Source organism: Poecile atricapillus, chromosome 2, assembly GCF_030490865.1.
Source record: "Poecile atricapillus isolate bPoeAtr1 chromosome 2, bPoeAtr1.hap1, whole genome shotgun sequence".
Lineage (NCBI taxonomy): Eukaryota > Metazoa > Chordata > Aves > Passeriformes > Paridae > Poecile > Poecile atricapillus.
Window position 1 is genome coordinate 78,938,414 of NC_081250.1, and position 15,424 is coordinate 78,953,837.

General features: G+C 35.0%; 1 protein-coding gene across 1 annotated transcript in view; it reads left to right on the forward strand.

Annotated features, from left to right (window-relative positions):
• The window catches only part of DNAH5 (dynein axonemal heavy chain 5), a 119,374-nt gene extending 106,292 nt beyond the window's left edge, over positions 1-13,082 (forward strand). Inside the window, 10 exon segments of the mRNA XM_058831887.1 lie at positions 739-888; positions 2,504-2,749; positions 4,037-4,256; positions 4,873-5,078; positions 5,858-6,061; positions 6,659-6,874; positions 7,677-7,889; positions 9,290-9,442; positions 11,183-11,414; positions 12,846-13,082. Coding sequence (XP_058687870.1) covers positions 739-888; positions 2,504-2,749; positions 4,037-4,256; positions 4,873-5,078; positions 5,858-6,061; positions 6,659-6,874; positions 7,677-7,889; positions 9,290-9,442; positions 11,183-11,414; positions 12,846-12,997 — 1,992 coding nt within the window. The 3' untranslated portion in view covers positions 12,998-13,082.
• The last annotated feature ends 2,342 nt before the right edge of the window (positions 13,083-15,424 follow it).

Sequence of the window (15,424 nt, forward strand, 5' to 3'; positions counted from 1 at the left end):
CAGCAGATAGCCACAGTTATGGCCCTGTCTGCTTAGCAACCTATGTTGATATAAAGACTCAACCACCTCTGGGAAAATAAGAAGAGTGTAGAGTGTTCACACTTTATATAATTATAACTTTTTCAGATTATCAACTTGCCGTTATCCAATTCATACATTGCAACTTTATTCTTATTCTGGTTGTTAGTTTATCTTACATCCCTGTTGTACTTTCTTACACTATGTTTTATGATGCTTGTTCCAGTATTTCTCTGGTTACATGGAGTAAAAGTTAGGGAGAAGGTGTTCAGTAAATTCAATACTTGTATGAATAGTCTTACTGGACACTAAGTGTATTGTAGCTAATGGTAAATAGCTTTTGGTATGGGTGCAGAAAACTTTTCTGCACATTCATGTGGGGAGCAATTATGCACTTGCTGTTCTCAAAGCCATATCTGTGCCTAACTATCCTGTTCTGACATAGATATTATATCATAATAGAAAATACTGATTAATAGCTCCTGTTTTCAGAATATGAATACTCTAGAGTGTTGCATTCTACAATAGCATACTTACAATCTGAAATTTTATCCTATAATTTTTAATATCCTTATTCAATCTGTGGAAGAATATCTCTAAACAAATGCCTGGGTGTGGATTACATGTCTCTGACTCTCATTAAAAGTTTGCAACCTAGTGGCAGTGCAAAGATGACTTGTCTGTTTAGTGATATTTGCTTCTTTGATGGTATAATTGCAGATTTCCAGAGAAGAGAAGCAGTGGAAAATCTGGTTTGATAGTAAGAATCCCGAAGAAGAATTGGTTCCTAGTGGATATGGGCAATCTCTGGACTGCTTCAGACATCTTCTTCTTATCAGATCTTGGTGTCCTGACAGGACCATAGCTCAGGTATATTTATATAACTACATGGTCTATCTAGGTAGCACTAGAATAATAGTTTCCAGATTGCAGGTTAGTACTATCTTACATAATTGTAAACACCTTTTTGTAATGTACCTTTATGCTGTATTTTCTGAAATTCTTTTCAGACCATTTATGTATTTGTTACAAGGGCAGTGATAACAAAGTTATTGCAGTATATTGAACAAATATTATCCACTGTGGTAGATATCACTGTGGTGATTTCTGCTGGAATCATAAGTGTTTACCCAGATCTGCTTTATTAGTTCAGAAGATACTTGTGGCTTTCCTGGCTTACTCACTGGAATTTTAGAAGTGTCCTCATATTAGGCTGAAGTAAAATATTTTAATGAACTCGACTGTCTGAGAGAAAAATGAAAAAAATTTAATTGAGAAACTATTTATTGCATGGAAGAATTAGACCCACTTTAGAAAAAAATGTTTGTTAAAGACTGCTCAAGGCTTTCAATTTAAAGCCATTTATTTAAAAAGTACAAAAGTGAAGCTTATTAAATAGACCTTTTTTAAAGAAAAATCATCTTCTAGGAGCCTATTTTTTACCTTTATGTTCTTCTCCAGTAAAAAAGAACAAAAAATTATAAAATTACTTACAATTCAGAACAATTAATGACAATTTACTTGAATTGGAATGCACCACTTGAAATGTGGCATTAATTTTATTGATGCATGTCTTTAGACATCTTGATTGGATTCAGAGAAAAATCTCAGCAATTATTGGAGTAACTGCAGTCAATAGGTTAAGCAGTACTGTATAAAGAATATCTCTGTGGTGTCTCCTATGTGTCTGAAACAGATCATGTTAGATTAGTTCCTCCCTATTGTTAATGGGGCAAGATAAACTTTCATCTTTTGATGGTTTTATGAAAACTGATAGTTTATGAAATGTTTAATTTTTTTTTAACACTGAATGTCTTTCGTCTCTGAGAGGTAACCCAGAGGCATTAAGGGAAAGATTTATCTAAGACGGAAGCTGTGTGGTGGGAAAGAGTACAAGAAAGATCATCTCAGGCTCCTTGAAAGAGCCTTTCTATTTCTTTGTGAAAAAGGACAATAATCCAGAATTTTTAAAGATAAATAAAGAAGGGATAAGACTGTTCCTCTGGATTGCCTAATTAGTGACAGTTATTTTAATCATTATTACTGTTAATTCATTGCTTGTTTAACTGTAAAGTGAGAAAGGTCTAAGAACTTTGAAGCCCATCTTTAATCCTTTTCTGCTCTTTTTCTAGATTTTGAGGCTAGGAGTAATGGAGATAGCCTTAAATCATTCAAAATTTTCTCAAGTATTAGAAAAGTTATTTTTATTATATTCTAATTATAGTTATTATATATAACTACATACAGATAAGTGTAATATAATAATTATTTAAAAGAATTTAACTGGTCATATAAGGCTATATGAAATAACACCTTCAGAGACAGTATGATGGGTTAACATGTAAAAATAAACTTGCGTATTTATATTTTTGATACAAATTTTAGCAGCCTTTGATCTTCTTCTACTTATTGCTAGTATTTACACTGGGAAGAAAACAGTATTAAATGGTTAGGTCGCAAGTTAAGCTTACCCTTTTTAATATAGGCCAGAAAATATATCTCTGACACTGTGGGGGAGAAATACGCAGAGGGAGTCATCTTGGACTTGGAGAAAACATGGGAAGAGTCAGATCCACGTACTCCCCTCATATGCTTTCTTTCCATGGGCTCTGATCCTACGGACTCAATTATTGCTTTGGGAAAAAGACTGAAGACAGAAACGTGTTGTGTTTCCATGGGCCAGGGGCAAGGAATCCATGCTCGTCAACTTCTACAGCAGACAATGGCTCATGTAAGCAACAAAAATCTGAACATTTTTCTCTCTGTGTTAAATACTTAGAAATAAAAATCCTGCCATGCGAGAATGTTGTTTGGTGGGTAATTAATGCTGATGTAAACCCCTATATTTATTTATATAAGTGTCCTAAGCAAGAGAACTGTCTTTTCACGGTCCTTCAATTTGCCATAACAAGCTTCTTGATACTCTGCAGATGTTTTTCATTGAAAATGGAGAGCTTTTCATATAAAATGTAATTTTTATAGCTAATTGCAGACTGATGAACATAGCTGAATCAATTTTTTTTTGTTATATCACCAGTAAATATTCTTCTGTAAGCATTTCAGATTATTTTTTCAGTTTTTTATTTTTAGTAGTATGGATGTACTTTGTTAAATGAGGAAAATGAATTCCAAATATGCTATTGACACTTACATAAACCTGAAAAAAACAAGGTAGCATAGCAAGTTATTTTGTATTTCTGTAGTCTGAATTTGGACTTGGGAGGGACAATTTGGTAGCATAGGCATTTTAAAGGAAGAGGAATTAAAGAACAAAACTATCTGTGTGAGAAAGGTGAGATGTTCCAATTTGGCACACTTTGCCCATCAGGTGATACTACTGCTATGCCTGCTGATGTGAAAATACTGATCTTACTTTCCTGTGTTATGAGCTTCTGTTTATAACCTCTTTTACTCTGACTTTTGCTTTTTCTCTTCAACAAGAGTTTAATACTTCTCATAAGGAACTAATTAGGTGATCAAATGAGAAGAAATCCATTCAAAAATAGGGGAGAGGTGCACCTTTTGTTTAGTTAAGAGAAATGCAGTTACTTTCCCTCACTGTCTCACAAGTCCTCTTAGCAAAGAGGTATATGAGATGCCTATAATGAAGTATAGTAATTCATATAAGAAGGTTTGACATCTATTGATTGATAGCAATAGATTAATTATGTTTGTTTACTTGGTTATTTTCCAAGCCTGGGACCCTTGTGAAAAACAAAGTTTAGCAGGTTGCTCTATGGAGCTACTCCTGCGATCCCTAATGTAAGTACAAATTTGTCAATTTCTATCATCACTGTAGTCATTACACGATATGTTTTAAATGTATTCAAATGGAAAAGGTAGAATCTGTTTGAAAAGACCAGATGAGACAAGTAGGGACCACTTGTTCAGGTGAAAAGAAACAAATAAGCAAACATCATCTTCCAAAGAAACAGTTCACAGCTTAGCTCCCCTCAAGGAGTGATTTCAGTTTGTGAACAATATTGATAACTTTTTATATTCTATTGTTTTAAACTAGGGAGGCTGGGCACTTCTACAAAATTGCCACCTTGGACTTGACTTTCTGGATGAGTTAATGGACACTGTAATAGAGACAGAGACTGTTCATGAAAGCTTTCGACTGTGGATGACAACTGACATTCACAAGCAGTTCCCCATCTCCCTTCTTCAAATGTCAATTAAGTTTACCAATGAACCACCACAAGGACTCAGAGCTGGACTAAAGAGAACATACAGTGGTGAGTGCTAGAATGGTAATTATTTAAAATTAAATTTTGGACTGTGATGGTATTGTGTGATCATGTTAAACTGGTAGTAGGTGTAAGCTAGTATAAGGAACTGATCGCAACGATGTCAGGACACATCTTACTTTTTGTTTTGAAAATTAAAAAGAAGAGAAGATTTGCTGATGTTCTGTTGCCAGAACTAATTGGATAGCAAAACAGGAAATGCCTTTTATTTTCTCATGTGTTGGCTTCTAGTATCTCAGGTCAAAGTATTTTAATTTTTAATATTCTGCCTTTTGGCAGAAAGATGACATGGTTGGCTACCAAGTGCTGTTTTCACTACATAAAATAAAGGACAAATATTCTGTGCAGAAAGCAACTTGTAAAGCTTGTACAGCTATTAGTGAATGGTGGGTTTTTTCCCCTGAAGTTTACTCTTTTAATTGGAGCAACTTAATAACATGCTATAAACTGTCTCTGGCACAGAACATTTTGTGGTACAATAATTTACCCTTGGGAGAGGCAGAGCCAAGTGAATATCTCTAGAGTGATATTTTAGCACTGATTTGAAGTAATTTTGGAAAAGATGATTACTGTGATTCTTATAAAGTCCATTTGCAATCAATAGGTGTCAGCCAGGATTTATTAGATGCCAGTAAAATGGTGCAATGGAAACCACTGTTGTATGCCGTAGCCTTCCTGCACTCCACTGTTCAAGAAAGACGCAAGTTTGGGTCTCTGGGTTGGAATATACCCTATGAGTTTAATCAAGCTGATTTCAATGCTACTGTGCAGTTCGTTCAAAACCACTTGAATCGCATGGATACCAAGAAGGTAATTAATGATTTTGTGAGAAAGGTGAATTAAGATGATGGATCTTTCTAGTAGTGGAATGTATGTAAATGCTTCCTAATAATTGAACTACAAGAGTGATTTTTAACTTACTGTTTTTTTCACAAGCATTCGATATTTCAAGTATACCTGTCTCTATAGCGGCAGACTTAGACTTCTAATACAGTACATGTTTAACTTCTGTATTAACCTCTACCTCAAAAAAAAAAAGACAACAAACCTTCCCAGACATCTCAGAAATATAAACCTTAGAAGTACAGATCCTCTTTTTAATTCTAATTAAGTCAATTAGTTAAAAAGGAAGATTTAAAATACTCTTTTATTTAAATCTATTTCAAGTAAAAATAATAAGATTTGCCCCTCCCCAACCTATCATTGCAGCATGAAGAAATCAAAATTGATTTTAAGTGATTATACAAGAATTTCTTCTATGTTTTTCACTTTCATATGGTCACTTGTCATACAGAAAGGTCTGTTGCAGAGCAATTTGCAGTTGGCATTTTAAGTGAAAGGAAGATTCAAATGCATCTGTAACCTCTTCTTGCTATCTTCAAGATGCTCTTGAATTTGTCAATGAATTATATCTTGAGAAATCCTTGCAGGTGTTCTGGGAATGCAAGACTATGATAAAAAAAAGAGTAATAGGAAATTAACTGTCTTCCAAATGGGACAGACATGCTACATCAGCTGTTTTTACTAAGGCAGACCTAAGTAAATAAGGAGAGGATTAGCTAAAGTCAGTGCTTTCTGCTTGGTTTTAGGGGATCTCCTGGAGTACTGTTTGTTACATGATAGGTGAGATCCAGTATGGTGGTCGTGTGACAGATGACTTTGACAAAAGGCTCATGAACACCTTTGTAAAGGTTTGGTTCAGTGAAAATACATTCAGTCCAGAATTTAGCTTCTACAAAGGATACAGCATACCCAAATGTACTATAGTGGATCAATACCTTCAGTATATACAGGTTAGTAAATGAAAGCTAATCACTTGTTTCTTATAAGTTCCTTATTCCCTTTAAGTTTTCTTTTTTTCTGAGGATGTGCGTTTTTCCTTTCATTCACAGGTTAAATTGATTTCTAGCAATTTTCATATCTATTAGTGACAATTACTGTTATCAATGTTATCATCTCCATGACAGCAATATTTTTTATTCTTTTTTATACAGTTTGCTTGCGTGACATATGTAAAGACACAAAGTTATTAAAGAGGGCAAAGAGTGGAGTCCAGACATTGGGTACAACCACTTTGAAATAAAAGGTCTAGATATATGAGAGTAAAATTTTAATATTAATATAGCACATAGTTGTTAAAACACAATTTTGTTTGGTGTGATTTGGGCTATGGCATGACAAATAGACCACAGCAAGTTATTTGGCTTAAGACAATTTGAAGAAATCTAGCTTCTCACTTACTTTTTTTTCTGTTTTTTTATTTGGTTTTGTTGTGTGTGGAGTTTTATGTGTTTTTTTACTTGATGTTTTAGGGATTTTTGTTGTGTGGTTTTTTTCAATGGACTGCTTCCAAATCTCCAGCTGTACTCTTTTTATATTTTACTATGTAGAGCCTTCCTGCTTATGACACACCAGAGGTGTTTGGTTTGCATCCCAACGCAGATATCACCTACCAAAGTAAAGTTTCCAAAGATGTATTGGACACCATCCTCAGTATTCAGCCTAAAGATAGCTCTGGTGGAGGAGGTGAAACTCGAGAGGAAGTTGTAGCCAGACTGGCTGATGATATGCTGGAAAAAATTCCTGCTGATTATGTACCATTTGAAGTGAGTTAATGAAATTCTGGCAAAAACATTTGCTCCATCTTACCTTTTATGGATAAAAAACCAAAAACCAAAACAACCAACAACTTTTTTCAAATATTTAAATTAATTCATACAGGAAATACTTTGTTTTTTAAAGAAGTGCGGCCAAACTATTAATGTTTATAATGAAGTCATTAAATATGTGCTGAAGTGCTTTCGTAAGAACTTTTTCAGAAATATTAAGCCCATTAACATTTAAGTTGTTTGCACTATGGGGGAGGTAGGATCATCAGCTTTTAACAGAGGTTGTTGACACTATAAAATTTCTAGTTATGTCCATGCAGCTGTTCATTTTTTAATTTTATACTTTTGATTAAAAATATATCAACGAGTTTGGTTAGAATACAAGACTGCATGGTACTGTGATAGTTCCCAGGCATTGCTGCTTTGTTGAAGCAGAGTAGCTGGGACAATTAGTCTTGATTGGTTTGTGCAAAGGGAGCCTTGGAACTGCTTGTTGGAATTAAAGCTGAATTCCTCCATCTAAGGTAAACAGCCTACAAGCTCTTTAAGTGGCATTAGCTCAAAGCATGATATACAGACTAAATCATGACTTAAACTAAAAACATAGCCAGTCTCAGCATCATCTCTTGGAACAAATCCTGTGGTTTTTTCTTGCAGATAATTCAAGGGTGCCAAACTGACCATTTAGCTTCATAAATAAATTATTTTATATCTCAAAGATCATATTGGGATCTAAGCTTGACATAAAACCATTTTTTTTTTCATTTCTATTGAAGGATGTTTGGTTTCCTACCAACAGGTAAAAGAAAAACTAAAGAACATGGGGCCTTTTCAGCCTATGCACATATTTTTGCGACAGGAGATTGAACAAATGCAGAGAGTTATTTCTTTAGTGAGAAGCACTCTGACTGATCTAAAACTTGCCATTGATGGGACAATAGTTATGAGTGAAAATCTGAGGGATGCTTTAGACTGCATGTATGATGGAAGGATTCCTGCCAGCTGGAAAAAGGTAGGTGTACATCACTTGTTCTGGAAAGAAATAAAAATATTTCTGAAGAGACTAGATTAAACTGCTAGACTGATAGTAAACATTTTTTTTTTTCCAAACAATGTTTCAGAAGTGTTAACCAGAGCTGTGCAACTGCTGGAATAGATTTTGTGCTAAAATAAACATAGTCAAAACAAGCCTTCTTTCATGTAAAAAAATTGAAATGAACGTGAGGGATGCAGATATTTCCCATTTTAACAGTCTGTTGCATATTGTCAGGATAAAAAAGCCAAAGAGAGGAGAGAAATTTAAAATGTGATGATGGATTTTAAAAAATAGCACCCACATCATTGGACTACACTGGTGTTATTTATTGAACATATATAATTTTTATATATTTCTTTTCTGGGTTAAGTAGAGGTGGCCTGTCCATCTTGGTCAAAATCAGTGTACTTTGAGCTTGAGTAATAGCTACATAATTACGAAATAGTAGATGCATGGAAGGACCTATGGAGACAGTCTAGTTTAATTACACTTCTGAAAGCAGGGTCAGTTAAAGCAGGTTTCCCAGGAGTCTCCAGAATCACAGAGGTGCAACCCATTCCACTGTTTGATCACTTTCACAGTAAAAAACAACCAATCAACCAACCACCAGCCAAACAAACAAAAAATCCCTTAAGTGGAAACAAAATTTCTGACATTTCACCTTGTTCCTATTGCCTTCTCTTCTATTGCTGACAAAGATCAGGCTCTGTCTTCTTCTGGTTTCCACATGAGATAGAAACATATTATCTCCTTTGAGCCTTCTCTTCTCCAGGCTAAACAATCCCAGCTCTCAGTCTCTCCCTGTGGAAATTCCTTTCTGAGACAATTAGAACTGTTAACAGCAATTGATGGAAAGAAAAATGGGGAGATTTTTTGTTATTTGCTTGTTTTGTTTCTACTGACAAAGTGTTTTCATGGTACAAAACCTAGATGTAAACAGGTGCTTCGCAACACAGCTGTATCTCCACATAGTTGAAGTTCAGTTTTCCATAGGTTTTATTCAGAAGAATAAAAATGCAGGACAGTTTTACAGAAATCATATTGTCTTGATGCATTGACATTGGAATTATAAAGACATTTATGCAATTTTTCTTCTTAGTTTATACAGCTGTCTAACCTTGCAAAAATGCCATAAAATGGACAATTACTACAGAGAACATTAAGCATATAAATGGAATAGTAGACATGAATTTGAACAGAGAAAGAATATGCTTTAGGTTTTTGGGGGATGCAAAGTTTAAGCATCAGATTAAAGTTAAGATATGATAGATGATCTTCAAATATGCTTTGCTAATATTATATAGTTTATTACCATTGGAGGATTTAGCTCTTCTTGACAGCTGTATGCTATTTTTAAACATGTTTACTGTTTTTAGGCATCTTGGCCTTCCAGTACACTTGGTTTCTGGTTTACTGAGTTTCTAGAAAGAAATCACCAGATTTATAACTGGATTTTTGAAAGTCAACCAAACTGTTTCTGGATGACAGGGTTTTTTAATCCTCAAGGATTTTTAACTGCAGTGAGACAGGTAAATTGTGCTTGAAGTCTTATTCTGCTTATTTTTTTTACATGCTTTTAAAAATAAAATGTATTGTCTGATGAAGGATGAGTTTATACACTTGGAAAGATGTTTGACTGTCTAGCATTTCCTGAGTGAACTGCTCTTCCTTCACACATACTTTCTCAGTATATCAACCACTAATGTGTTAAAATATGTTTCCTGTGTTGACCAACACCCAAATAAGGCTATCTCACAACATTAAGGCAGACTAGAAAAATATTTTGTCTAATATTTTGTATAAATGGAAACATTGAGATATCTCTGAGAATGGCCATTAAGTCCATGAATTTGCCTTTTCCCCCCCTCTCTTTTGTTCTGTGTTCAGTACTTACCTGCATGGAGACTGGGCATAAAAGCTATTCAGAATTAGTCTTACATTTCACTTCTGCTGTTCAGTAGCTGATTAAATCTTCAGGAAGTGGGAAAGACTTTCCCTTATTAATGCATATGTATGATATTTGATGTGTTTGCTAATGTATGTATGTTGACTTGGTGATTGTGTTGGCTGTTCAGCTACTTTTTTACTTTAAAAGGAAGCAATAAATGCCTGTGTTGGTCAGCATAAGGGGACATATTAGAGAAAGTAAGCATCTGGAATGTGTAAAATGCAAAAAAGTCTACTTAGGTGAAAATATACTGTGACCTCAGGAAAAAAAGCCCAAACTTTTGGAGAAGAGAATGAAGATTTGTGGAAAAATATCCCCTCTTACTCTGAGGTCTGAGTAATGTAATCTAAAATTTCAGGCATATAACATTGGAATTATGAGTGAGCAGTCCTAAACTGGGACTCTCTTTTGCATCCAAGCTTGTGTAAAAGGTTTACTGGCAGGATTAAAAACAGTTGGAAACTACAGAATTTTCTGGTTCCATAAAAAGGAACTGTGGATATGTAACACCCTAATATCCCAAGTAAATACAAAAGTGAGTTTCTGGGCTTCACTATGTGGTAAAACAAATAGAAATGAGAAAGAAGAGTCAGAATGATCACTGGGCTATAAACCTTGAGTTCTTTTAGATCACCCAAGTAACTGCAGTATGGGGCAAACATTCATTCCAATTACTTCAAACAAAGATTTTTGAAGCCATTGGAAGATCAGGATAAAACTTTGGTTTGCCATAACTTATATTTGCATGGGATAGTAAAGAACCGGGCACCTGAGAATTGCGTGTTGTCCAATTCATTAACTAATAGGGTTTTTTTTCATTCTCTTTACATAGCTTTATATCTGATTTATATATATCTGATATAATTTCTGTCTAATGAGTTCTTACTCATTAAGAATACTGAAAAGTAGAGGTGCAGGAAAAGGAAGGTAACCCCAGAAAATATGTTTCACTTACCCCATACAGGTAATGTTTTCTCATCTCATCAAATATGTGAATTTTTTGTGTTCACAAGAGCTGTCTACCATTGGCATTCAGTGGTTGTGTTACTTGGTATGGTCTTTAGATATTTTATATAATAGAAAGAAATTAAAATCAAATTTAGTGGAAAAAGTACTGAAAGCTTTCTTGTAGTGCCATGCCATCACTCCCTTGGAGAAAAGTCAGACTTCTGTGAACATGGATATTGTAAAGAATTGGGGATTTTTTGTACTGAAGAGGATATATTATGACCATACAAATTTATTTCTAATAACTGCTGGGAAAAAGGATTCTGTGCTCATGTGAAAATGTAACCACGTAACTTTTGTCTGGTTTGGGCAGGAAATAACAAGAGCTAACAAAGGATGGGCTCTTGACAGTGTGGTGCTGTGCAATGAAGTCACTAAATGGATGAAGGATGATATCACAAGCCCTCCTTCCGAAGGTGTCTATGTGTATGGGCTGTATTTGGAAGGAGCTGGCTGGGACAGAAGAAACATGCGATTGACAGAATCTAAGCCCAAGGTGCTCTTTGAGCTGATGCCAGTTATAAGGATATATGCAGAGAATAACAGTAAGTACCAGTATTGTAAATGTTGTTATTTCCATTTAATTCAATGTAACTTTTTATTTAACTTCATTGAAATCTTTTTGGCTGTAGGAATTTCATTAAGCTGTTTCAAATCATTGTATATATAGCAAATCTCTTTCAATGGGGGAGACTTCCCAGACTTCCACTGAAAATGTGTTTTCAGACATGCTTCATAATTGATAGTAGGCACTCTTCCTAATATTTACATAGGTGTCTACACATGGTCTTAATGTTGTTAAGAAATTTGTAACCCATTTGCAGGTAAGCTGTACATATTGACAATATGTCTCCCAGATTGAAAACGCCATCTTTCTTATACATAAACTCTGTATAAATATAGGCTCTGTAGCCTCCATAACCTAAATCTAAATAATCTCATTTATACTCATGCTAAAAATGAATGTAATATATATATAAACATATGATATGTATACATTCATAAGATATACATAGATTTTATATATATACAGATTATATACATACAGATATATATAGAATATATATACAGATATATACAGATTTTATATATGCACACATACACATGTATATATTGCACTTATAGATCACATGTTATCTATACTATATATGTACTATATATATAGATATTGTATATATTTATAATTTTTTTTTTCCCCTGGACAAGTCTGATTTTGAGCTCATGGAAGCAGGCAAGAGGTGGAGTGAGGTGGTGGGAGATGTTTTGTCTTTGAGGCAGAAAAGGAATGTAGGAATGGAAAGGAAACTTATGGGGCTTAAGGACAGTGCTGTGAAAATGTGTACTTTGCCTTAATGAGGTGGGTTTTTGCATATGGAATAGGACATGCTCTTGAATAGGGATGTAAAAAAGAATAGAGAAATCCACTGCAGAACATAAAATTGGAAAAATCTGCTGAAAAGCATTCCACCTCTAAAAGCAAAGCTTGCTAACATGCTATTTTGTATAGCTAATATTTTATAAAAGGCATGATCAGCAGCCAAGATACTAATAAATGAATACTGAGGTACCAAGCATGAGTAGACTACTGTTCTAATTCTGCAGTGAAGTAGTTGATGACTTATACTCTCAAATACTAAATGCATTTTAAACCAAGTTGCTCAAAGTAAGGAAATTTTATTTTGGCATAGTACATTGATAAGAAATGATGTTCAGTGGGCAGATTGAATACTATACTACTATTACTCTAGAATGTCCATTTACATGTCTTGCTTTGAACCAGTTCCTAGGTGCTCATGTTAAATCTTAAACCTACGGAGACTTCAAAGCATATATGTTCTTCAGCTGGCAATAGCAAATAGAGAGCAGCGTACTACTGAACTTGGATTCAGTTTTCCATTTGCCTTATGGTCATTCCCTTATGGCCCCATTTTTTCAACTTCGCTTAATTGCTCTTTATGTCCCTTCTGTCTTTTCAGCTGCAAAAGATCCACGTCTGTATTCATGTCCGGTCTACAAAAAGAGCAGTCGAACAGATCTGAATTACATTGCTGCTATGGATCTTAAAACCCGTCAGCCTCCAGAGCACTGGGTACTCCGTGGAGTAGCACTTCTGTGTGATGTCAAGTAATGTTTAAAAAGAAATCAAAATGTTTCCAGGAGTACTTTTCTGATTTTAAATGTAAACATTAGTATGTAGTTAGATACACAGTGGAACACTCCTAAAAATATTATTTCTAAATTATAGACTCCATTATGATATTTTTATAAAATTGTTCTCAATAAACCTCTACAATAGGCTTATAAATGCTACACCTTATAGTGACATTAACTTTGGCGTCTTTGAAAAATCATAACAAATATTTAGTGTTTCTATCACTTATGTGTGCATAAGCACTCCTCCTGTGTGCTTAATTTTTCCTTGAATAAAGATTCATTGACTTAAACATTATTACTTTTTGGTAGTAGATATTTTGTATCAGGACATACCTTCGGGGGGGGGGGGGGGCTAAATGCAAAGCTGGGTTTCTCCTCGAGGAAGTCATCTTATAAGAGAAATATTAGCAGCTCCATTTAGTCGGAGAATATGGACCTCACATGCCAAGCACACTTATTAATCATCAAAAAGCCAGTGTATTTTTGTTGCAGAGTTCAGTAGGTCATGTATCTTAGTGGCCCACTAATCATTCCCAAAAGTGGCCTCTTCAGAAGAGGAAGCAGAGAGAATCAGTATTCCTGGATCATCTGTCATTCATAAATGCTGCTCTCCATAAATGAAGAAACTGTTTTCAATTTTATGTCAAATTAATACAGGGAGACTTCAACATTCATTTCTACAGTCAAACCAGTAATAAAACTTAGGTGGAACATTGATTCCGTCTTTGATTCTGGTTGTAGAGGTTTTCCATCTTGGTATTAATTTTTTTTCTTTTAAATAACTCACAGTGGTACAAATGAAATATGTGAAAATCTTTCCTAGGAAATACTTTTAATTTAGACATGGAAATAAATAAAGTTAGAAATGTTGAAGTGCTCTTTACTGAACATTGAAGCATCATGTTCCGGCTTCCATGAGATCTCCAGATACTTGCTGGAGTTCTAAGTTCCTCTGTGAAGAAGATCACATATTTCATCCTTGTGCAAGTCATTCAGACTGAGAATTTACAAGCCACATGTGCTTTAAATACCACTTTTCAAATTGGGCATTTTTTCTACCATGATTGCTGTAGATACAGTGGATACATCAGACCCAATAGTAATTCTCAGTGAGGCAACTGTGCACATTTTTTTCAGAGTGTGATTTTCTGTGGGAACAGTAGGGAAAACCACATTGGTGATCCTAGTTATTCCAAAGGCTGTTAGGTCAGTGAAACAATTGATATTGGCCATCATTGCTCTTTCTGTTGTTTTAGCTTTCCTTTTGTAGGAGGTTTGGCATCGGCTCTTTAGGTGTCTGCAAAACCACCATCAGGGATGAAAAAATTAGGCAGGGTAAAGTTCAATGAGCACTTGAAATGTAGCATTATGTCAGGGGCCAGAGTGCATAACCCTGCTCTCCCAGAGGTTTTACTGCCTGGACTGGGAGAAGACTTGGTACAGCTCGAATCAGACCTACCTCATTTACTATAGCCTTGCCTTGATCTGTGTGGCACTGTGGTTAACCTCATCTCTTCAGGCCCTACTTTGCTGACCCATCATTCTGGCCTGACCTCAGATCTGCCCTGTTATTACAGCCTCATCTGGCAGTCATTGGTATGTCATCTGGCCCTGCTTGCTCTCTTTTTAGTTCAGGTGCCATGGGACTGTGTCCTTATCAGAGAGAGCTTTGCCCTTCCCACCCTACTCTGGCTCTTGGCTTCCAGCTCCACTGTCCTTTCAAGCAGCCTGCTTTTGGTGTCCCCTGACATATGCCTTAAAACAGGGGGAAAAATGAGCTGGCTTTTTTTCATCTTCCTAGCACAAATGGGTAATGAAATCCTTCAATGGAAAGGCATATCAATAAAATATCAAACCTCATGGATTGTAGAATTGGATGTCTAGAACTTTTGGCTCTGCTGTTGGTACTGAATAGTTTAGTAAAGAAATACTATTCACAGACTTCAATTATACTGCTGTTAAGCATGCAGCACTATAAAATTGAGGCTCTGAAGGGGTTCAGGATAACAGAAAGTGTTCTCTATATGAATTTTTCATATTGGACATGATAAATACGTGTATTTTGGAGAATATTTAAAAAGAAACATACAATTTTATCTTGGAAATTAATAATAAAATAATGTTCTGAAAAATGTGCAGATGTTAAAGTTTCATCATAGTGCTTTGAAATCCCTCAGAAATTTTAGAGTATTTAAATTAGGCAACCTAATCTTTCAAATATGTACCGTCCTGTGTAGGGCATATTACTTTTATATGAGTTTTTCTTCAGAAAAGGTTTTTTCTTTGAGCTGTGTGCCTACACTCATACGTCTTAGCTCCTAGGTCACTTTTCTTACACTTGTGATTTGTTGCACTTTTGAGATTATAAGGAAAAAGAAAAATTCAAGTTTCAAACACAGTG